The 24,762-nt window shown below is 34.3% G+C and overlaps 3 protein-coding genes across 5 annotated transcripts; 2 read left to right on the forward strand and 1 right to left on the reverse strand.

Annotated features, from left to right (window-relative positions):
* Positions 1–8,288: 8,288 nt before the first annotated feature.
* On the reverse strand, positions 8,289–14,558 carry LOC108199565 (4-hydroxybenzoate polyprenyltransferase, mitochondrial). 3 transcript variants are annotated; one of them, XM_017367441.2, is made up of 9 exons: positions 14,080–14,558; positions 11,309–11,444; positions 10,712–10,833; positions 10,121–10,190; positions 9,858–10,007; positions 9,490–9,625; positions 9,300–9,396; positions 8,957–9,034; positions 8,289–8,721 (listed from the first exon to the last, which is right to left on the reverse strand). In XM_017367441.2, exons 1-8 carry the CDS (start codon positions 14,505–14,507, stop codon positions 8,965–8,967), a joined length of 1,209 nt encoding a protein of 402 aa, XP_017222930.1. In that variant the 5' UTR covers positions 14,508–14,558; the 3' UTR covers positions 8,289–8,721; positions 8,957–8,964. The 3 variants fall into 3 exon arrangements, with proteins under 3 accessions (XP_017222930.1, XP_063938845.1, XP_063938844.1); XM_064082775.1 differs by having other exon boundaries at positions 11,309–11,449; positions 14,087–14,224; XM_064082774.1 differs by having other exon boundaries at positions 11,309–11,449; positions 14,080–14,220.
* Positions 14,559–14,884: 326 nt separating this feature from the next.
* On the forward strand, positions 14,885–19,720 carry LOC108199568 (uncharacterized). Its single transcript, XM_017367443.2, has 5 exons — positions 14,885–15,265; positions 15,820–15,923; positions 16,184–16,297; positions 19,153–19,236; positions 19,507–19,720. Exons 1-5 carry the CDS (start codon positions 14,971–14,973, stop codon positions 19,561–19,563), a joined length of 654 nt encoding a protein of 217 aa, XP_017222932.1. The 5' UTR covers positions 14,885–14,970; the 3' UTR covers positions 19,564–19,720.
* Positions 19,721–20,722: 1,002 nt separating this feature from the next.
* LOC108199566 (uncharacterized) lies at positions 20,723–22,980 on the forward strand. The gene is made up of 2 exons (XM_064082776.1): positions 20,723–21,520; positions 21,613–22,980. Exon 2 carries the CDS (start codon positions 21,887–21,889, stop codon positions 22,733–22,735), a length of 849 nt encoding a protein of 282 aa, XP_063938846.1. The 5' UTR covers positions 20,723–21,520; positions 21,613–21,886; the 3' UTR covers positions 22,736–22,980.
* The last annotated feature ends 1,782 nt before the right edge of the window (positions 22,981–24,762 follow it).

Here is a 24,762-nt window from a genome sequence, read left to right on the forward strand (position 1 = left end):
GTAGTTGAATAATTTGTTTAAAATCTTGAGAAAAGACAGGTTCTAGAACCGCTAAGTATGCAATATCGGGCCATATAGAAATCAACATAAAGAGGGCACATAAGAGATCCTTTTCCCAAGAAAGAGAAAGCATGTTTGTCTTTATAATCAGATAGATATCTGTATTATCGCATTACATATTGTTTATCACAAGGAGTAGTTAGGTTTGGAATGCATAATATTAAACAGTTGCATGAATAATTTAATTGAGGGTTAACGAGGCGGGTTCAATGTTCTAACCTTTTGTTGGTTGGAACTAGCACGCCTCTCATACGTTGAAAGCTTGTGTGGATGGACTCATGGACGCACGTCTAGCCAATTCCTACAAATCTACACAAAATTTTTTTAACATGTTTGAGTTCTCACAAACTAACATAAAGGCTAGACGGAATTAACTAGACGGACAAATAAATAATTATATTTAGATATCTCCGATATTATGATAAATAAATATTGTATCTAAAATTTTAAGATGTTACGGAATTAGGTAACAGTAAGAAGATACGGTAAATGTATGCGTGCGAGAGTGGCGATGGAGTGAAAATGAAAGTGAAGATGGAATTTGGGGGTGGAGTGGTATTTCCCAGCAATCAATCTAAATGTCCGTGATACCTTGTCCGTGTTGGATAAAAGGGTGGAAGAATGAACATTTTGCTTTACACAACTAAAGAGACATCACTCTTTCTCTACTCTCAAGCTTCTAGCTGTATTGGGTCCCCGTGCTCGCTATTTCTTCTGCACTGAAGATTAAACCATACTCACTTCTTAAGCATAGAATCCATACGGATAATAAGTGTGAGATGATAGAAGTTAATGGATGAATTTTCGAAATATAATAAATACGTACGGGATGATTATAAGTTAATCTAATAATCGATTTTGAAGTGTAGGATTAGTGATGGAACAAATTATTGATCACTAATATTTTTATTATGTTTTTTCACATTAGGTAAATTATATGATAGATGCAGAATTTTAACTCATTTAATTTGTTAATAATCAACTGTAAATTCTAATATAACTTAATTTAAAATTGTTAATTTATGTTTTCATTTAGATGCTCAATGTTCCTGCAATTTTGGGGAATATTTTAATTGTATATATAGCTTAATATAAACTCACTCTCGCTCTGTTAAATAAACCTTTTAGAATAATTGTCAAAAATAAGACTGAGTGTTCGTGGAAATCTATTTGATTGAAATAAATGGGCGACAAATTATACGTATTGTTTTATATACTCCATAATAGGTTGATGAAAGATTGAAGGAGAGATATGTGAGCGACGAATGAATGATTATGAGTTAAATGAGAAGCAAACAAGTACATAACATGCAAAAGCAATAGCTCCAGGAGTCCCCGGCCTAGTTAGCTTGGAAGCAAGCGAAGCATGTGAAATAATGTGTTTGTATCATGACTGATGCCGAGTTAATCGAGTTAAGAGGGGGCAAATTTTGTACATTTAACAAGTTATCACTTATCGTATTCCTATTCCCCCTCCATATGTTTGCGTGGTAAATTAAGTTTTACTCCATCAACTGTCTACTAACAGCTTTTAACACTCTTTCTTGGAGTACTTGTGTGGAGTAACTCACATGGCCTGCTCCATGCCGCTTCCTCACTCATTCAAACCTCAAACAGTCCAGTCCCGTTCTTCGACTTCGACTCTTGATTCAATGATATCTCCGTAACTGTTGCTCGACTCTTAATTCAATGATATTTTTGTAACTGTTACTATGAGAGTGTGTACTCATAAGATATCTCCGTAATTGTTGCTTTGTACTCATAGAGTTTTCGAAATTTTCACAATTTTGGAATATTTTTAATTAAATTATAAAGATTCCGATTTCAAATAACCCATTTTAATAAACCGATAATTTTGATTCGGAGGATAGATTTCGTATGAATCGAAATTCAATGGCATGACTTGAACATAAATTTAGAGTGTTTGTTAGACAGGTTGCTAAAATGTGACTCAGTATGGAACAGACTGAGAGTGGGGCCTGCAGATTTGTTGGGACGTTTGGAGACAGGTAGGTTGTTCCCGATTACCAATGCACGTCTCTGATGCGAAACAGCCACGTGGCAATTAATCGTGCTTTATGAGCATAATTGAAATACGTGGAATCTGCATGCGGTGCCACGCAGGACTTACAAAAGAGTACGATTAGCTGCAAAACGTTCAAGTACAGAAAAAGAAAAAGCGGTAACGTCCACTGGGATACTACACTTGTTTACGTTTCTGCTTGATGCGTTTCGGACACTAGCTCTATTCATATTCTTAATCCGTCGTTATCCTTTATTTACTTATTTCTTTGAATTAATGATAAATATTTAAATTAAAATTTTAATAGTGCTGAGTAAAGGGTTTATAGGATTACAGGATTCTGACATTTTTCTTTAAACGGACATGCAAGGAGTCAAATCCAAGTCTGTGTGTTATCATGTTATATATGTTATGTGTATGGTTTTTTCAAATTCTGAAAATGTTAGAAGAAAGGATCATGTTGTATTCTTACAATAAAATCACATACTGAATAATTTAAATGAAAAATAATTTTTATCATCCCAGATTTTATTAAGTTGATATAGTATCGAAAAATCTTATTACCAAATCCCTATTACTATACAAATTTTGTATACATATATTTAATTTATTCGGGGGAACAAATGACTAAATTTTGTCATAAAACAACAAGTGATAGTAAAAAACAAAGTGTCACGTATATGAGATTACGGAAACAAGGAACATGCGGCACGGCGGAGAAGGTGGAGGGCCGGCTGCGACCACCTTTACTGCCGGTGACGGGTTCCTTAGCCAGCTCCTCCTGTCTCACTATCTTGACTCTTGCGTGCCGTTTATATTTAGTATCTGAGAATTTATTAATTAGTGTTTTTAAACAGGAAACTAGCAATATTGTGGTTAAAATTATTTCATCCTCTTGTTATTTTCCTTAGTTCAGTAGTATGAGTTTTTTAAAAGTAATGATATATGAAGACAGAATTCGAGTCAACGCAAAACATGTACAGTACAGATAGTATCTGTAAATCTCATTCCTTATTCCTCTCGTGTGTGTGGGGATTTGCAATTAAGGATATTAATTAGTCCCTAAGTAATGTACTACTCTGGATAGATTAATACTGACTCAACAGAGGATGTTGCTTAACGCATTCTCCATTTGTTAGGAACCTCGTAACTCGAGTTAGATACGCGCACACTCCTCCGCACGTGATCTACCTAGCTAGCTTCACCTGCTATTAAGTCTGCTCCTTTCTGCTTAATTATTATTTTTTCCATTTTAAGCACATGTAATCCTCTTTCAACTAAAAAAAAGTAAGAAAGAGCTATACTTCGTATTTACAAATAATATCTAAAAAAAATCTGATTAACAAAATATTTAATTTTAATTAAAGAATTTATATATGGGTAGTGGTCCACAGCCACTAATAGCTGTGGATCAGTTAAATAGCACATAGGTTTTGGGCCGTTGGATATTGATCGAACGGCCCAAAATCTGTAGGTTAATTAAACTGACATATAACTGCCAAGGACCCGAACCCTTTATATATATAAGAAATTTTATTAATATTAGTGAATTATGAATAAATCTAATCAAAAATGATTACATAAAATATAAATTAAGCTTTCTTTAGAATTGGATCTTAACCTCTTTGGGCAATAAATATTGAAATATTTAGAAGAGTCTATATATCAAATTCACTTTTTTCTCACCGATTAAATTTGATTCGAATAAGTTATTATAATTCTCATAATGAGAAATTTATTCAGTTCCCAGCTCAACAAAATCCCAGAAATAAAATATTTGTGCGTGCGATTAGAAGGCATGCAGCTGAGATTCTAGTGCAGAGAGCTTGGTTGGGTGCAATCTTAATTTCTCAAACTTGGCAAACGTATAGATGACGTTGACTTTGACAGATAGTTGACCACAGATAGCATCACAGTGTCGTGGAGTAATACTACGAGTACTCATTGCATGCCTTTTGGCAGTGCGAAGCTTATTAACACGCCAACGCACGCCTCCCTTAGTTTACATTTTATTCAATTCAAACTCTATCCCTCGCCACTTGGAACTTGGATTTAACCAAGAGACCTTTGTACTTACTCCATGGGAGTAATTGACCATATTACCCTCGATCAGGATGGTGGATAAAATCATGGTGGGGGTATAATGGACAAGACGGAATCGTGTAAGAACTTGCGAAGTTGGATATGTATTTGCTGGTTGCTTTATGCCTCCTGGTCCAGGGACAAATGCTTGGTCTTCTTTACGTGCATTGTAAGTTACTTCCTATTTGACCATGACTCATTTTGTCCCTCAAATTCATTTTCTCCTCTTCGATTTAATGTTAGTTAATTAATTATTACTATTATTTGTTAAATAAAATGCTGTTATATGTAATATTTTACAGATTTATTGAAAAGTGTTTGATTAATTTTTATAGAAATGTTTTATGATTTAAATAGTGAACTCTGATTTAATTAAAATTTTCTGATTAATCCAAAAAAAAAAAAAGCTCGTGTAAATTTTGAATTGATTTACCAACAATTTGTTATATGATCTTTACCACCATACTCTTATATAAGGAAAAACTGAAGGTGGATAAGGTTGAAATTGAAATAATGGTAATGAATTGGTGATATATCGTGTGTGGGGCAGTGGTGGGAAGAAAAAGAAGCTTATAGCCAGCAAGTTTCATCTCTCTATCTCTATAAGATGTCGTCTGTGGTAGAGAATGCATGCCTCAGATTTTGATTTGTGGATGCTCCTGGCTCACAAAAATGTCGACCAATTAATTTACATTTGACTTGATATCGTTCATATCCTCCTCCTTGTATATGTTTCTACGCTCGACTTTATCCGTATTTATATAGTCATGCCACGTATATAATATGTATGACTGAAATTTCTTTAAACACAGGACCATATATATACAATCACTAGACAAACCCTTTTTACAATATATTCTACTAAACATATAATGACATGCTCGATAACTAATTATCAACTTTTTTGTACTGAAACCCTAAAAGACAGCTAAGATGTCGTCGCACATGACGTAAAGTCGGTTACTAACCCTAACTAAGTTCATCTCACTAGATCCTGCTCATTATACGTATGCATTGTTCATATTTAATTATTGAAAAATCGATGCTTAATTAAGAGGCAGGCTTAATCACACGCAGCATGCAGAAGAACTGTGAATCAAAATGAGGATAGCGTAAAATTGCCTTGAGTAGGCTCCTTTATAGGGGAAAACTAAATAGAAGTTTGTGAAAATTTAGCGTAACGAACCGTGAATGAGACTAGAATGAGGGGCTGTAACATGCATGTTGCTTAGCGTTTTTGGTAATACGTAAATATATATATAAATATATTGCTGCCTGGACATTCGTGAAATCTATATCTGCACGTACCGCCCTCATGAGCTTGTGTGAAATTTAAGTTACTGCCCTATAATATTAGGGTTACGCATTTGATTTTGAAGGAGAACGATGGTTGATTCAAAGTAGCTAGCAAAGATTTGTCTGTTCTGAATTCGATTTTCGCTCATAACATAATATTTTATAACAAGTGTTTTTTGTAAAACATATAATTGTTAAAAAATGTAAAAATGGAAAGGATGATGACATAGAATGGTTGAGGAGTGTTTCGAAAGACCGACGAGCTGATATTGACATGCAGAGGTAGGTTAGTTAAGTGGAGCCAATTATTTAGCTATTATACGATTATTAAAATAGATTAATAATGGACAAACATTGTGATGTTAGGTCGGTATCTAATCTTAACCAAATTTATGAAGAAGATTAGCATCACACATACATAGTGATTATGACTTTGCAAAAGTATTTTTGGCTTTTAAGACCCATGCAGAGGTAAATTTCGCTGGATAAGACTAGCATTTAGACTACCTGACCTCAGGACCTCCAAATTCCCGAATTTCATACTGATCAACATATTGATGATCTCAGAACTGATTCTCACTAGTGTCGATTTACATAATATATAGCTAAATTTTTTTGAAGATGGAACTCTGATAATCCAATCTGCAGATAATATATTAGTATATAATAATGTATAAAAAAAATTATTTTATAAAATTTTGAATAGATAAAATTATATATTTAATCTATAGACGGCACATTCACTTCCTCTGTCTCATAAAATATAACCGATTTACACATTTATCAACATTAATCGATGTTATTATATGAATTAAATTATAATTATAACTAGAGTAGTGCTACATGCACAAAATTGAGTACAGAATTTTACACAATGATGTGGCAGCTGAGGTGGAAAGTTTTAATTGGTATTATTAATGTATATATAAGGGGCTATTGCAATCAAAAGTTGACACATACTCATTATGTGAATGTTTCTGTAGCCAATTCTGCGCCTCTAGCATTTTTCTTATAACTATAACTTACGGACAATATTTACATGAAAATGGTACCCTCCGTTGCGAAGGTTTTGAAGAGAAAATCCGCATATGAAAATCCATTTGAATAAAGTAGTGATGCAAGTTCAAAGGAGTACTCAAGAGAGGGTCGGCGGACTGCAGGCCGATTTTCGATGAAATAAGGTAGCACAAGTGCATTTAGAGCAAGTCCAAGAGTGTCCTAGTGAAAGCCCTAAATATAATATAAAATATTATGTCCTAGTGATTTAGGACATGTTTTACCAAACTGAACTCCAACAATGTGCCTTATTCTCACAATATGTATAATATTTTATTATTAAAAACTCTTTTTCATCATTAAAGCATAACATAAAAGTAGAGAGAGAAAGAGAGTGTTCATGAGAATTTATAATAAAAAATAAGATAGGGCAAGGAGAGATGTGCCCTAAAAATAGGGCTTGAGGAGTTTGTCCTAGTGATATAAGGCATCACTAGGACATTGTTGGATCAAGTTTTTTCATCAATTGCCCTAAATTATAACTTAGGACATGATATAGGGCATCTCTTGGACTTGCTCTTACAATCAACGAGCGCAGTCGATGTAATAATGCTTAGCATACCAGAAAGCTGTATGTCGCTAGATACAGAGATTTATTTACTTGAAATCTACTCTTTCATAATAATAAGAATGGATTAAAAGGCGATCATCAAAAGCTACAACAGCCTCATCATAATTCATCTGCATGTTACTACTTGCTACTTACATATAACTATACATCTAATTTGTGTTTCCCTTGATCGCATAAGCACAGTGCATGCACCCAAAACACAATTATCATATTCGGGGCCTATTTACACATGTATTTCCAGACACAGATAATTCATCTCCTGTTTCTGTCGTCGCTTTGTTATGTCTAAGTAGTCAACGGAGGTTGAAGCTTGAAGGGGTGTTTCTATTTGAAACTCTCAGGTTATTTCAATAACATCGTGAGATTTTAAAATTTTAATGATTTTTCGAAACAGAGGATGCTAGACGCATGTTTTGTCTGCTTTATGTTGTGCATATATCTCGTGAATTATGCTTTAATTTAATTATGTAGTACAATTGAGAAGTAATTATTTCATCACAAGGACTGCTTAATTATATATATCTTCGCTTGTTGACTCCCCAACTAAGCGAAGAAATGAAACGAACAAGTACGAAATTATTATGAACAGGCTGATTACCATATATTTTTGTTTAAAAAGAATTGTGATCATGGACGCTGGGCTCTGTTGTTAGGTAAATGCACATTAACAAATTATTACATTTGTATTAAGCATAATAGCCACCACATGCCTGCACAAGGGAATCAGGTTAGCCATGATTGTAATGACTCATATTGCTGCCTCAGAAACATCCAAATCAACATGTCTTAGTCTTCTAATTAATTGGTTTTGAGTTGCTAACGGGACCTCAGACCACTTTGTTCCATAATTCATTACATCAAATCTCTTACTACTAGATTTATATGCCAAATGCCACTTCACTGTGAGGGAGATACTTACTTCCCCACGCCCTATTTCTGTTTTTGACAGCTAGTATTACCAATACTCTCTAACTTTACGATTAGCTTAACCTTTAGTTACACTCATAAGACTGGCAATCTAAGAAACTAGGTTAGAGCAGCAAACTAGAAAGTAGAAAGCACAACTTGTAAACATCTGAGATTAGTTCCAACCCGATCACATCATAATCCGGCCATCATTTGGAAAATTGCTTACCATAAGAACAGCACTGAACCGTGTGAACAATGCACACGAACACGAATAGCACAAATAGAGAGCTCTGCCGAGTGAACAATAATTTCATCAAGCTTGTACCTTCCTCTACATTTATATTCTTAACAAAAACCAATGAATGTTACAATCACCTAGAAAACAGATCAATGAGCTCATAAAGAATTAGTATATTAGTCCACTCAGATAAGGGGCCTGAAGTGGTTGACAAAAAATGTTTCTGAGATTACTATAGCACATATATATATATGCTTTTGTAATTAAACCTATCAATTTTCAGTATAATGATATGATCATTGGAAGCACTTTCATAAAGTTCTGTTCCACTCTCGGGCCTTACAAGCAAATGCAGATCAGTTTTGCAACATGATATGGCAGCTTGGAGATTTGGGATGTGTGCAGCATGGACACCAATTACCAATTGAAATCTGATTAAAAGATAACACATAGCCAAGTGCCTGACGATAATTTAAAGGCCGATATCTGAAATGGAAAAAAACAAATGAAAAAAGTAGTTAACAACGCATTATATAGACCAACATAATTGAGAATTCATTCAACTTTAGTAATATGATGTGAAGATTTTTACAAAATATCCTGACTTTGATTTTCACTATTTAGTAAACTCCCCAATCAATATATACAGATCTGTACATTATAATTCAATATATACAAATCTGTATATATGGCATTACCTTATGATTTAGCTTGAAATTACCTTATAATTTATGGCATCAGTCGTCCAAATAATATTCCGCTGAATATCATTGCGCCAAACCACTTATTGGATACAAACCTGATAAGAAAAATAAGAGGAATTTTATTGCCAATTGGCTCAGAATGAGTATCTGCCATAATTAAAATAATGTCAAGCACCCAAATACAAATTTATAATGTGCCAAAGTAAGAGGAATCGAGGATCTTGAACCATCAACCTTGAGGTTCTGTCATTTCCCTATTCTTGGTCTGTAATACTATTGAAGAGATTTAACAAGCTGTTTTTGAGGATCTACAACTCATGTGCGTGCAAACTTATTGTACGTTTATGTAACTATACTCACTTTCGATTACAGTCAGCTCGGGATGATAGGTCAACCGTCCAAATCTGCCATGCTAATTGGCCGGAGGCAGCCGTTAGAAATATGAAGTATGGCCATCCTGCCCCGTACAAAATACAAAAAGAGGATAGAGTTCTCACTGTCAGTATACTAAGTTGCTAGTGCTAAGTATGCAACATATGGAAAATCTTACCAATATTAGCATTAAATCCACTAAGAGTCAGGCCACCAATGCAAGCTGTTCCAAACCCGCTAATCCATTCTTTCGTGGTATCCCCAAACCGGAGAGCAGTGGATTTAACACCTACTTTCATATCGTCTTCTTTATCCTAGAGAAATTGCAATAGGAATAGCTATTTAATTTTTTTGTGCCGGTGCATGATTTAGCGCATATTTACAGATCAAGATATTTGGCTATACTAGCTTGTGAGCGGTGTTTACAAGAACTAGGTGATGCATGGTTGCTGCAGACGCCCCTTTATTTTATTCCCACTCGTTCCTTGCTCTAAAGTGACCACAAATAAAATAAACTCACAAAGTCAGAGACACATATATGAATACCTGATGCGCATATATGGTATCATAGACAAGTGTCCAACACACTCCAGAAAGGTAAAGTGGGAACACTATGGTAGGATCAAGACTTCCTCTAATAGCAGCCCATCCCAACAAAGCACCCCAATTAAAAGTTAAACCAAGATAGGCTTGAGGCTGCACCATCATTATAATTGATAAATACAATCCGTGAGATGCATGAAACTTATAGTACTGTTTAGGCAAAAAAAAAAGAGTATATAATGGAGGATATAGATTAGAGATGTTACCCAAAATGTAAACCGCTTCATGAGAGGATAAGTAAAGACCAGAAGCAAGGATGAAGCTCCTAACATTTGACTGTCATAATGAAGACAAATTACACACTTTAGTTATGTGGGTATGGACATAAAGGAATGTAAAGATATCTTAACAGCAGCAAAGTTAAGCGAAAACGCTGGTTTAGATTTTGCTGTTTTTTTAATAGTGATGGTGATATTACTATCGCAGTATCACTACTCAACACAGTATAATAAAAGTAGACATCTGTTCTTTCAATCTCTGTCACCCTGACTTGCCAAAAATATCTCCGTACCCAACCCATGCTATACACTGGACACTCGAACATGAAAGCATGCATGATTTTAAACACCAAAAAAGTGTAAATGAATTTGTTAATTTGGGACGCAAGCATAAGTATTTTAGATAACTTAATAATGCCTCTATAACATGAAGAAATTCCCATCATTCTGAGCTACAATACTGAAGCATCACTGGTTTCCTTAAGTTTCTATCAAAACTGAAATAACTTTCTTATGATAATAGCTATAGTAAAAATAGAATTAATGGAACAAACCAATCAAAAAATTCAAAAGGTAAACCTATAAGAATTCAATTGAAGGAGGATGCCAAGACCCAAAAACAGTTGGATTCCAAGAAAACAAAGCCCTTGAAACCTTGTCAAAGCACCACTTGCAATTGGTCTCAACCTTGTGCGTTCTACCTGCAATATGTAAAATTGTAAATTGAGAAAAACAGACACGTCTACAGACAACTAAAAAGGCTAATGGATCTATGCATGACCGGAGAATAAAATCTTTATTTCAGCATCTACAGTGACCTTCAATGACAAGCTATGAATAACTCAATAGAGAAAAATTAACAAGCAAATCATCTAGACAATACATGAACTTCAGTACTCCTGTGGTTTTCATGGTACAGAAAAGGACTTGAAAAATGCATACAGATATACTACCATCAGCCCAAGTATATGTGTTCCTATTTGCAAGAAGTCATCTAGAATTATAGCCCTTCGACAAAATTTGAGAATATAAATAGACATACTGCTTTTGTACAACAAAAAGAGATTTGTTTCGTTTTTCTATCAAAAGTGCATGCACAATTTTGTTCATGTATAGTTACATACAACCTTTATGATAAATTATGTATTTAGTCTGCCAAACTTAATTATTAATTACCTTTGTATCAATATCACGGTCAAGGAGATCATTTATTGTGCATCCTGCACCTCTTAGCAGAAAAGCCCCACAACCAAATAGGGCCATCATTTTAAAATCAGGAAAGCTCCCAGGCGATGCTGCCAAATTTATGGACCTAAACTAGCAAATGAGTAAACAAATCGAAATCAATTATATTCAAAACATCTAGTTGCAGGCTTACAGTGATGTAAAAGTATGAAGTTATACTACAGATTTCCTATTTCATGAGACATAAAGACATAGAGACTCGTCTACTGCATATATGACTTGAATCAGCTCTCTTCCTTTCATTGTTGAACCTGGTTATTCATATGACAGGATATGTAATAGATATGAATATGCTTATTATGTTAACAGTTTAGATTTATGGTAACTCTCCCTAAATTTTGTTAGGAGTCCAAGTATGACGATAAATGGCAATCAAAGGAGACTTCTTTTCTTTATTTATATCCATATCTATTATATTACTACGTTTCTATATTTGGTTTCGAGTAATAAAAAATTCTGATGCTAGTATTAGTTTAAGCTGCATCAGATAATTTCAGTTGTGGGATGTAGGCAAAATCCAATCCCTAGAGGGATTTGTGTAAAGTGTTAAGGTTTTAAGAAGGTTTTAAATGTTACAGCTTATTAGCTTCCGGTTCATTAAAATGCTCATGCTATAATGTGCATGAAATTTTCGATGAGAAAAACTCATGTCTCTGCTTATGAGTTAACATTATTTTCTTTGAAGTCAATAGCTGAGTGGGCCTGATGGCCAGTAATTCCTTAGTCTCTAACTACGATTTGAAGGATAATTAACAAAAATGAGGCTCAAATAAGTTTGAGGGAGATCTAAAATCACACAAAATCCATAATATAATCTACTAATTTACTAATTAGATGCAACCTCTTAGTACCCTACCTACAATCTTGTGCTAAAAAGGTTGAATTGGAGGCAGTAACTCACCGGTCAAGCCTATAATTAGAATGACAAACAAACTAATATGTCCTGAGCATCAACTACATAATTACGAGTCCAAGTGATCTACTTAGTCGAACAGCTGCTGCTGCAACTGGTATACATATTGTTTTAGGTCAGCAATATAGGTGGTCCCTGAAACCATCACTATAAATGATCCTTTTGGTCAAATAGTTTGCTATATAACGGACAATATTTTATAAAATTCAACACACTCTTTTGACTTCTCTAAAAAATTCTATACTAACGTTTACCATGTAGATTAGCTTTATGAGGAAAAGCATCATTAGAACCAACAGCTTAGAAAGAAGGAAAGAAGATCAGGCCTATATAATAAATACATGGCTTTGGGTAAGTGATTTGCTGCAACATACTTATAAAGGCAAGTCCTACATTCAGGCTATAAGTCGGCAAAATATGCACAGCCTGTTCCATGATTTCTCCAATTGAGGGATCAAATCAGGTTGCAAAATACATAAACAGAAACACCAAAAAGCTAATGCACCTCTTGTTATTATTCTATAGGTTGGAACTAAAGTGTTTGGTTCAATTAAAATTTTTCCCTTGCATGATTACATGTGTTGATCGACGTAAATAAGAAATCTCAGGTTTACAAAAAAACATTAGCTAGCAGGTTATATGATCTTTTCAACATATGGTACTGTTTCAGTGTTTCTCATATGTACTTGCAGGTGACAATCAAGCTCAAAAGCAAACACTTCGGAGCCGTGGAGGAGCTTTTTCCAAAAATAAAACAAATGTAGGCATTCAGTTCTCCCTACAGAATTTCAAAGCTGGAATCTAAGATGCACATAGATTTGCATTTGTAAACATTATTTTCAACCTAATTGCTGCTGATTACAGGTTGTCTATGGAATTTTTGATGAGTATACTGCAAGGCCATATAGATAAAGGAAAATAAAGCTTGTTTCGAAGTTAAAACTGCAAAAAGCCTTCCAGAATTCATGTGCAAAAGCAAGTTCTAAGAAGAAAAATGGGTTGATGAGATCCAAATTCTTCTCTTCGTAGAAGAAGCACAACATTCTCTAAGCCAGGCTTTCCATACCATTCCCGAACCAAAAGGTAAACAAGAGGAGAAAAGAGATCCATAACACTAACAGTCCGGAAAGTGGCATATCTTTCAATACAAAAAAAAATGACCCCAACTCGTGTATTTACTAAACATTATTCAGTTATTGGTCTCAAACATTGTTGTTTATTCGATGAGGATCCTAACTGTAACCTATGGATAGAGAGGTCAAATCAACAAGAGTAACTCCCCAGTCAACACTATTATTAAATACCAAACAATTACAGACTTGAATTGGAAACCACCAAAATTTTTAACTGCATGACTAGAGCCTAGTTAGAGATCAACCTAAGCTTATAAATACCATAAATCAGCCTAAGCCTAAGCAGCAATCTTCCTGATATACCTTCCTATTTCACAAAGTACAACACACAAAGGGTATAAAGGTCTTATATACCGTACCAAAAAATACACACATTGTATGCAGAGTTGCAGTAATTCCGATACACACGACGCATTGTACAGAGTAAAATCACAAAATTTTCACATACATTACATATTGTACATGTAACACACTGTGCAATGTACATAACATATACAACACATTGCACCCAATAAACTCGCAATCTTTTTGATACAATGTACATAACAAAGTGCAATCTTTTCGCATAAATAACACATTGTACATAACAAAGTTGCAATCTTTCCTATAAATTAACACAAACTAAAGCAAGAAAGAGAAGAAAGAGAAGGGCATACCACATACATGGCCAAGCAAGTAACCAAGTCCCAATAGGCTTATCCAACCTAGCTAAATGAGCATAACCCGCCAAATTTTTCGGCAAATACAAATCAATCCAAGAACACCCCTTTATTTTACTCTCCTCCTTTTTCTCATTCTCGTCTTTTTTCTCATAACCCAATGTTGATATGCCAGCATTCTTCACCAATTGGGTCGAATTAAAAGCCCTGAAGTTGTGATTTTCTTGTATATATATGCAATTAGGGAGGCAACAAGTGTGTGTGGGGAGTGCATTGAAGAGATTGGTAGTGAATGATTGTGAAGAAGAGTGAGATGGGGTTTTAGGGTTTGGAATTGGGGGAGATAATACGGGTCGGGTCAATTGAAGAGAGAGGGTGGAGGCTCGGAGCCTGCGTGTAGCTTTACAAAGGCGGAACAGAGCCATTGGAGTCGAGCTCAGAGCCTTCGTGTAGTTTAACTTTTAATACAAATATATTTATTGTTTTCAAAAAAGATACAAATATATTTATTTATATGGATTATATGGATAATAGATATTGCTAATAAGTAGTACCAAAAATATATTTACATGTTTACATAAATATTATAAATGATTTAATATTGAAATCATATTATAAACATATTTATTTCAGGAATAATTTTTCAAAAAACATATAATTTTGATATAAAGTTGAATTATTTATTACATATGATAAGTCAATTGTATTTTTTATTCTTTTCTTCACTTATATAATTGCATTTTTTTATTTTTGTAAAGAAAATGAAAAGCAGCGAAAAAAATGAAAATCCTCAAATTATCACAGTGGGCAAGGAGTAGTACAAGATAAACACACAACCAAGAGGAATACAATTCAGAACAAAAAATATAATCAGAAAGATCAAGAAAGATGGCATGTGGAACTGGGTTGAGACCAATCTTCTTAACAGAGCCATGGCCAAGTTTGCCTTGCAATTCCATCTCAAACTTTGTGCCATCTATTTTGAGCTTACCCACAACATCAGATACTACTAGTTTGAGGTGCTTTGGCTGTAGAATCTTCAAGACTAGAAATTTATATGAGTTTTCAAGAAAGACCCATGATTTGAAATGCACTCATACTCAAAACCCTTCTTCAGATGATGAATTTGACCCTGACCAGGACCAAGGCCCTCCTCAAGAAGCTGTTCTTAAGGCCATATCAGGTTCATCTTTTCTTCCAATACTGATCATAATTTCTAGATACTTTTGTATGTATATGTGTGTATGTTATTATGATAGTTTGCTTTATGCGATTCTTGATTGGTTCCTCAATTGTGCATTGTATGTAGTTCATTATGTAAAGAATATGCATGTTACCGTTGTTTGTAGAATCTAGAAACTTTTCTGTTCTGGTTTCTAGAATTGCCAATACAAAGTTATAACCTTTTCAAGTAATAAACTGGGTTTACTCATTGTGCTATTTTCTTGAACATATGGGCAAGGTTTCCCATGTATTAGGTAACATTAATTGAACATTTTCAAGTGCACATAGCCACAGTCACAATTATTTGTTAACTGTATTGTTTTTTTTGTGTGATAGATTTGGTGTGTTTTCTCAAAGTATGAATGTTAGCTCAATTATCTGTGGTGTTCTATACAATTGAGTAGAAACTGTTAGATATAATGCTTATGATTGGTTCTGGATTTATATAATGTATTATGCATTTCTAGAGAGTGCAAGCTCTACAGAAAGACCTAAGTGATGATATTGTCGCAGAGTTGTCAAAGACTGAAGGGAGAATTGGGCAAACTACAAATGTGGTTATTGGGGGTACAGTGACAGACGATGCAACTAATGAGTGGCTCACCCTTGATCAGAAGGTATAAAAAACGCTAATATCATCAGATGCTCGTTTGCACATGTCTTGTTTAGTACATTCTTTAGCAAGTCCGCACATACAGTAGTACCAAATTTAAGATAGTGAATGTCAGTTGGGACCTGCTTGTGTAAAATGAATAGGTTAGTACCCTCAAATAGCTTACAAAAGGTTATTATGGGGCTAATATCAAGGTTTACAATTTAGGATGCTGCTCGATATATGACGAACTTTGCTGATGGCTTAATGCAAATCCTTTTACAGGTAAATATCTACCCAACGGTTAGAGGGTTTACAGCAATAGGAACTGGAGGCAATGATTTTGTGCAAGCTATGGTTGTTGCCGTTGAAACAGTTCTTAAGCAGCCAATTCCAGAGGTAATCTTTTTATGCAAAACTATTTTTGATAGTTGATGCTTTAGTGGTTCAGTCATTAAATTGTAAAAATGGGAATAATATCAGGCTGTGTAGTTGGTTGTCTATTTGTATTCTCTATTTACATCATCAGTCTACACTCATCATGAGCACAGTGTCACACTGTTACTAGTCTAGGTATATTTTATTGTGTCTCTATTAAAATTTCATTTAGCTAAAAGCCAACTAAAAAACGCAGCAAGAGTTGGAAATTTTGGAATGGCCGGTGCCCAGATAATATATTTTTAAAGTTCAACCTCTAGTAGAGAAGTTATGTAAACCAAGGTCAAACTCATCTATGAATAATAGTCAGATTGACCCAAGTATCTAATCTTGACACTTCTATAAGTACATAGGGAGACCAATTAAAGCATCAGTCACCCCTCAACAATTATTTGGATATCGTTGTCTGGGTACCTTGAGTTGAGGATTGAAGGCTTTTATACTAGACTTTTTTGTGTGTTGTTCAGCTGCCTATTGGGTCTCAGAAGTAAAGAAACTCATTTATAGCTTATTTCTTATTCTAATCTGAATTATGTACAAGAAACTGTTACTGTGTAAAGATTTATAAGCAATCAAATTATAGTAGTACAATGGCCAAACACCTTTGGATATGTTTTCGAGATTGTAGTGGTAAAACCATTGTTTCTGCATAATGAAAAGACCAGCGAACAATTTGGAAGTAAGAAACAAATATGGGTCATAAGAAGGGGAAGACATGAATCGCACAAGAACTCTTTTCAGTTGAACCCTCTAGAGGACTTGGAGGGCACAAGAATTCTAGGTCAAGAAAAAAATATTGCCGACTGGATACTCTTATCTCACCATGCCTGGCCTAAGAACATGAAAGTAAATTAGAAGGCTGAACTAGTACATTAGAAGTATATTGAGAGTTCGCATCTTAGATCTAGGAAATTTTAAATGTATTCACTTCACATAATTAAATCAGGTATAATGATACACAATCCACTACAAATTCCAAGTTCTTCTTTATATCTTTATCACTTAGGAGCTCAATCCTTTTAGTAGAAGATTGGGCCGAGTTTCCCTAGAATCGATAAACGTTTTGGATCTTAAAGGGTCTATACCTGTTCAAAGGAGTAAAACTTTTATTCACTATAATTGACCTGTAGTTCACCAGCTATTTCTGCTTCCAGCTGCTTGTATGATTTTTGCGCCACTCACTATCATTAAGCTTAAAAACAAAAATAGAGTTGCTTTTGGTTGAAATCCTATTTTTAGTTTTTTATGCTCACTGCAATTAGGAGAGAATGTTTAGTAATTAGTAATCAACAAATACATAGAGTACAGAAACCTAGGCGCATGCACCACAAGTCTCAAGTAGCGAATAAATCAAGATTCGGTGCTTCATCAAATATGCTAAAGTCAATTCTGTTGGCCTGCTAATTAGTGGTGCTGTTTTCATTGTGAGATGATGTTGATTCATGATAGCATTTGTAGGGATGAAGTGCTACTCCAACTGCAAGATTAGAGGAGGTAGGTGTGAAGAGTCATTTTGCCTTGACCAAATATTAGTATTATATTTATGGAAGTAAAAACCAAATGAAATGAGAAACTTGAGATCAATCAACTATACAGGAGTTGAATCTTAGTATATTTCGTGTAAACTTAATACATATGCGTCGAATCTTGGTGGTTCCATTCCCAGATTCTGGAATGGCGAACCTCATTTGAACAATTGCATCTGTGTCGCTTCCACACAAAAATGTATAATTGCAGCTTCTGCCTTTCTCCAAATCAAGTTGTTTTCCATTGGGATTGCCCATTAATGAGTCTTCTTGCTACCCTATTTACCAAACTCAGTTTCTTTTTCTAGACGTGAGCCTTATATAAAACCAAAGATGACTTGTTGAACTTGGTTGATTGATGTCTAGCGATCTGTACATCTTCTCCTTCAAGACTAGCTATGTGCTATCATATTATTAACTAGCTGAGCCAACAATAAATTATTCCATTAAGTATATACACAAGAATTGTTTTCACTAGTTTCACTTGTATGCAAAACAAAAGTGTGCTTAATTGTGCTTCATGAGTTATGCTTGGAAATTGATTCTTATGCTTTTATGAGTATCTGCCCTTGACTAAAATAAGGCAACACAGCGCTTCGCTCCTAAATAATAGTCACTTTGATGTTTGACAAAGATATTAAGGTGTAAAAAACATATATATTTTACTAACGGTTATATTTTTTTTGTATTTTTTTTAATATCGAATGAAACTTTATATCCTAAGTTATCAAAAACAGAAGATACTGAATTCTTGCTACAAAATTATCAAATATATATTTATACAATTATACGTTGATGCCTTAACATATGGGTCAACAGTCCAACCACTAATATACAGAGTAGTAGTGAGAGGGCCATAGATGTTCTTGCCAGATGCAATGGGGCTTTTTTTATTATAGCTGACTTGATGCGTTATGGTTAGTTGGTTACTGAATATGTGATTGCTGGCTCACGACTTACATATAAGATTCTCGTAGATGCAGTTGGATGTTGGCATTCTAGTAAAAAAATTGGTATCTCAGAAACATAAAATTACCCTGGTGAGTAACAACATGTTGTGTACATTCTTCCACAGGCTTATAGTCCTTCTGCTTAATCACTTTGTTTAGGTAATAAAAAGTAATTTAACAAGGAGCTTGCATCAAGTAATGATAGAAGCCAAGCACCTATGTCCAACCTCTGGTTGATTTAGGACTTGGAAGAAAGCTGTAATTTGTGCAATGTACCACTTGTTTTTAGCACCATTTTACTGGTTTTGAACCTATATTCATCTTTACTTTCTCTCCTCAGGGACAAGTAAAGCAAAAATTATCATCGGGGGGAAAATATATCTCTGTTAATATTGGACCGGTTCATGTTGATTCCAGTGAGCAGGTCATCTTTCTCTCCCTCTCTCCTTTGTGTTAAGTTTATATGCCTATTCTGCTCATTCTAATGGGCCTAAAATAAATAATATAACTGAAAAAAATAACAATCTGTATTTTAATATCTATACAACCTGCAGCACACGGCAGTCTATGCATTCTGCTAAACTGGATTATATAAAATTATGCATATACAGACACTTTTAAGAAGAATCATAGAGTTATATGTAGCTATTCTCAACATCTGAACTAATATATCCGAGCTTCACCGTGTTTCCAGGTCCAAGCTGTATATAATGCTATGAGAAGAGATGATCGGATGAAATATTTTTTGTAGTTCAATTTTCCTCCCTGTTTTGTATAAATGACAGTAATCTAGCTCTATTTTTTTTCTCCTTTTCTTATTTTAGTGAATGTGTTTTATACAGTAGGTTGTAATTAATTATTTTCAGATTGACTTATTCAAATCTAGTCTCCCTTCTATGTTTCGGTGATATTTTATATGCTACATTATTGGGGAAAAAGTGAAGTTTTAAACTGTTGTGACTTCTTTACGTATAAAACTAAGATGCTTCCTTGTCACAGCTAATACAAAACAGTATAATGATCAACCACTCATACAGGCTTATTGTCAAGTGGCTGTTAGCAGTTAATCCAAAGAGCTTGGATTAATTTATTGTGCTGTATCTGTATGTGTATTTAATATTTATGCATCTATCTCGTGACTTCATGTTCAAACTTGGAGGAAAGCTTAGTGTATTGTAAAACAATTTTAAGATGCTGCTGAGAGCATAAAACCAAAGAGCCAGTAAAATTTGTCAGCACGCCTGAACTGACTGGTATTGTGTGGATTATTTGAGAGTTTGACTGTTCTAATCCATAGCCAATTATCGCGACTCTTTATAGTGAGATCTGTTCTTTTTGCAGATTTTGTCATTGAGAAATACAGTGAGATATGCCATATGACTGGAATAGAAGAAGTGAATTCGATATAATTGGGAAATGTTTGTTTTACGAGACTGTTATGCCTGTTTATTTTAGAAGTTGCGGTTTGTTTGAACATCGTTTCTGGGTAGTTTTGCGAGACTGTTATGTCTTTTATAATTTTAGAAGTTGGGGTTTGTTTTCGCATAGTATTTGGATAGTTGAATAAACACGACTAGTTGTCATGTGGGAATTTGCACTTGCACAACAGGGAAATGCAAGTTACCAAAGAGGAGGGCGGTAAACGCCTTTAGGGATCGTTTGGTTTGTGCTCTCCGGGTATTAGGTATGAGTTTTATGTATGGATTTTGGCTGTTTCAAACTCATTCCGGTGTTTGCTTGAGAAAAAAATATTTTAAAACTCCTACCTCAAATTCAGTTTTTCATACCCAATGGGTTAAAAACGATATATGAGTTTTTCATACCCTGGGTTTTTTAACCGGAGCTGTGCGTCAACCAAGATTTGTGTGCGTTTATTACAGACTATATAGTGTGTACCTAACAAAGGGATTGAAAATAATAAGCAATAGCTAAATCGCTTTCAAGACAGGTGTGAACATTTTGATTTCTTGTGAATGTTTACATGTTAATCATCTCTTTAATTAGTATTATATCTCTAATCATCACCAGTAATATTAATTAAGTTGAAGCCACGACTAAGAATCAAATGGGGAATGCTTAGTTTTGATGCCTTCTTAACGGCCTTAGATGCTCAAACAGTCACTTTCTCTCAAAATTTTATATTATGTAGGCGACTAAGCATCCTGATTCATTTATAAATATTGTTCCCTTTATCAGCAACCCAAATTCATATAATTAGGCATTTGGTCATTATCACGGAGCTAATCGTTAATGGAAGTCCACTAATACTAACTATTTACCACGCCTCCCTGCCACGATTTTCGAATAAAAAACTTTAAAGCCGAACATATTTAACATGTCCGACTCTAATTAAACTCGTTAAAGAGTGAAATGTACGCAGATTTTATCTCTAACTTGTCGTAGCTTCTTATCTAAATGACACAGTTTATATGATATATCGAATAACTTTGCTAGATCATACCTGGGACAATTATTGTTTCATGGTTCAAAGCCGTGAGAGTCTATGTCAGCATTTTTCGACTTGTTTAATGCTTTTAAATGCTAATCACTCATCTGGTGCAAGATTATAAAATGTTACTCAGCTCCTCTTGCTCTTAAGAATTTGTTTGTTACGTTTGTTGAACTTATTTTCTTTCTGTAACAAATATTGGTTAAGCATTATGGGAAGAAGTACAGAAGAAGAGATAGTTCTTGATGGAGAATCCCAGGTAAAATGTTTTCTGCACATCGAATGTAAAATCCTTGATACACTTTTTATTAATTTTCGAAGTTTTAACTTCTTTTTTTCGGATTTACTCAGGATGTGATAGAAGCTGACCTTGGAGAACAATTACTTGCTTCGATTCCGAAATCACCAAACCATAGCAGACCTACCAGCATGGTTATGAAGGCAAGTTAAGTTGCGATATCTGAAGTTAGTCGATACTAATTTTTCGCTGTTTTCTGATAAATATTTGGTGTGTTTCCTGTAACAGAAAGCACACACTGTGTTTCCAGCTCACTTGATAGCTGAAGCGATTTCAACTCTGCACAACCTTGATTTGAGATGGTCTGGACCGATCACACCTAATGAAATGCAATATGTACAACAATATATATTTGCCAAGTATCCAGAGTATTGCAATGGTCTTGTAGACGATCATGGAGACAACAGGATTGATCTTTCTAGTCTTTGTATCAACGACGAATCATCTGATTCCACGTCTGATGATAAGCGAATTACTCCCAGAGGCAGTGGGACTAAAGAGTCAACTTCCCCTTCTTTCACAAGTAATTCAACTTCTGATTTGGACAGAACTCAGCTGGAGCCTTCCAAGTTGCTTGAGATTCTGAAGGAAAAGACGTCGTTTCTTGGTAATTTCATTTCAATTCCGGAGATACAGGTCAGAAACAGAGCTCTGCAGCATTGTGGGTTGATTGAAGATGATTATTTAGTCCTTTTTGCGACTAGTTTTAGAGAAGCTATGATGATGGTTGGTGAATCATACCCCTTCTATCGAGGGAACTACTATTTAACAATTATTGGTGAAGAAAACGATTGCATAAGAGAATTCGTGACGTATAAAGACTCCAAGGTAATTGCTGCACCAGAAACATGGCTGGATTTGAGAATTAAAGGATCACAACTCAGTCAGTACTTCAGAAGAAAGAGTAAGATTTGTCCAAAGGGCTTGTTCGCGTATCCTGCTGATGTGAATGGAACGCGTTATTCCATGCATTGGATCTCGGAAGCTCACAGGAACTCTTGGCATGTTTTACTTGATGCAACTGGACTGGATGTCGGGAAGGAACGTCTCAACTTAGCACTCCACAGGCCAGATTTCGTGATGTGCACAGTTGATAATACGCATGCTCAGCCTTCTAAAATTACCTGTCTTTTGGTCAGGAGGAGATCATTCGATACAACATCGCCTTCATCTTAACTGATATAAGGCTGAGAAATAATCTTTCAAGTCATCGTGATTACGAGTAAGTAGAGCCTGGGAACTAAATTCGAGTACCACAATAAGAATAAAACAGTCCGGCTTTGTTTGAAGTATGCAGTGTTTCCTCTTTTGTTACTTCAGAATGTAAGCTTGTGCTTAACAAAATCTTATCATCCTTTTTTTTGTCTAAGAATTGTGATTATTGTAAAGATTGTTGATTTAATTAGACGCTGTTATAATTATTTTGTTGCTGATTGTAATACATCTATCTCATGAATCCCAGATTCATGAATGCTGCTGCTCATACTCGGGTCAGTAGCAACTAGTTCAGGACACAAACATTAAGTTTCTGCAGTAAAGAAATTTTTCAAAAGTTCACTTTTCTGTTATGTCATATTTCAAATCGAAACAGTTCGAATCTGAAGGGACCTCAAGCCATAATGATAAAAATATATAATTATGCTGGTCCAAGTTCTATGAAGTTCACAAAATGTTGGATTAAAGTCAAAAATTGGAAAAAATATAATCTAGTCGTTTTGATTTTAATTCTTTTGTTTTATAATATTTGTAAATATCCGACAAGATTATGTTCGGTGATATAATTGTTGTAATCAAATACTCCCTCTGTCCCATTTAATTGTATACGTTTCTTTTCAACTGCTCGACACGCATTTCAATGCTCTTATAAAATATAGTTCCGTAACTTATTTTTGAGATTTTCTTTTTCTGAATAAAAATATAACATCCAAAATTTAATTCAGAAAAAGAAAATTTTAAAAATAAATTACACAACTACACTTTACAGGAGCATTAAAGTCCGTGCCGCGTCTCCGTCCCCCAATGTATACGACTCAGGGGGACGGAGGGAGTAATAGACAATCACTTTTATAAATATAAATCGTCGGAGAATACGTTCAACAGTAAAGGACAATGATCTTGATGATCGTTGAAATCAAAAGATTTTAATTAGTTGATAATTATTTTTAAGAGCAGTTATAACTGGAAAAGTATATATATATATTTGGATAAACAAATGAGTTATATGCAATTTGCACCCCTTATGTTTGGACATAATGCACATTGCACCTAATAGTTTTGGAAAATACACTTTGCAGCCCCAGACTTTTAACCCGTAGACACTTTGCACCCTTTCCGTTAATTTCTGCCGTTACCGTTAACTTTTGCAGGGGCATTTTGGGAAATTTAATTATATTTAATTAAAATCAGACCTTTATTTAAATTTTCTGACCATCTAAACGATATTTTTCGGAAAAACTTAAAGAACGAAAGTTGCAGAGAATAAAAAAATCTTCTTAAAACTATAAGATTCAAAATTTTTGTAATTCTTTTTATAATTATTCTAAAAAAATTCAAAAATTAGAAATCTTGTAAAAATGAACAATCGTTTTTAAATAATTATTTAAATTCTGAACCTTATTGTTCTAAAAAGATCTTTTTATTCTCTACAACTTTCGTTCTTTAAGTTTTTCCGAAAAATATCGTTTAGATGGTCAGAAAATTTAAATAAAGGTCTGATTTTAATTAAATATAATTAAATTTCCCAAAATGCCCCTGCAAAAGTTAACGGTAACAGCAAAAATTAAAGAAAAGGGTGCAAAGTGTCTACGAGTTAAAAGTCTGGGGCTGCAAAGTGTATTTTCCAAAACTATTAGGTGCAATGTGCATTATGTCCAAACATAAGGGGTGCGAATTGCATATAACTCTAAACAAATATACTATACATGTATGATTGAACTAAATAATTATGACTCACCTATCTCTAATTATTATATAAATTTAATATGACGAATCTACAATCAATAAAGGTAATGCCTTGTCTAAAGAAAAATTTAAAGTAGTGCGTCTTATGTATATTTTTCGGCTTATAAATTTTTGCAGGAATGGCCATTTCGTAACACTTTGAGGTTCAGAATGGACCATTCATTTTGTAGATCATGTAGGAGTCATTTCAATTTTGAAACTAATCAATGCCAAGGCTGCAAAAATACTAAACAGGCCCAAAG

Source organism: Daucus carota, chromosome 8, assembly GCF_001625215.2.
Source record: "Daucus carota subsp. sativus chromosome 8, DH1 v3.0, whole genome shotgun sequence".
Taxonomy (NCBI): Eukaryota; Viridiplantae; Streptophyta; class Magnoliopsida; order Apiales; family Apiaceae; genus Daucus; species Daucus carota.

What these genes read in the sequence shown, in the direction of transcription:
- LOC108199566 (XM_064082776.1), top strand. Translation starts at nt 21,887, where the DNA reads ATGCAATATGTACAACAATATATATTTGCCAAGTATCCAGAGTATTGC.
- LOC108199568 (XM_017367443.2), top strand. Translation starts at nt 14,971, where the DNA reads ATGGCATGTGGAACTGGGTTGAGACCAATCTTCTTAACAGAGCCATGG. An exon ending in GGCTCACCCTTGATCAGAAG is followed by an intron (nt 15,924 to 16,183) that starts GTATAAAAAACG and finishes ATCCTTTTACAG; the next exon opens with GTAAATATCTACCCAACGGT. An exon ending in TTAAGCAGCCAATTCCAGAG is followed by an intron (nt 16,298 to 19,152) that starts GTAATCTTTTTA and finishes TTCTCTCCTCAG; the next exon opens with GGACAAGTAAAGCAAAAATT.
- LOC108199565 (XM_017367441.2), bottom strand. Translation starts at nt 14,507, where the DNA reads ATGGCTCTGTTCCGCCTTTGTAAAGCTACACGCAGGCTCCGAGCCTCC. An exon ending in TGGATTTAATGCTAATATTG is followed by an intron (nt 9,397 to 9,489) that starts GTAAGATTTTCC and finishes TGTACGGGGCAG; the next exon opens with GATGGCCATACTTCATATTT. An exon ending in CGAGCTGACTGTAATCGAAA is followed by an intron (nt 9,035 to 9,299) that starts GTGAGTATAGTT and finishes TTTTCTTATCAG; the next exon opens with GTTTGTATCCAATAAGTGGT.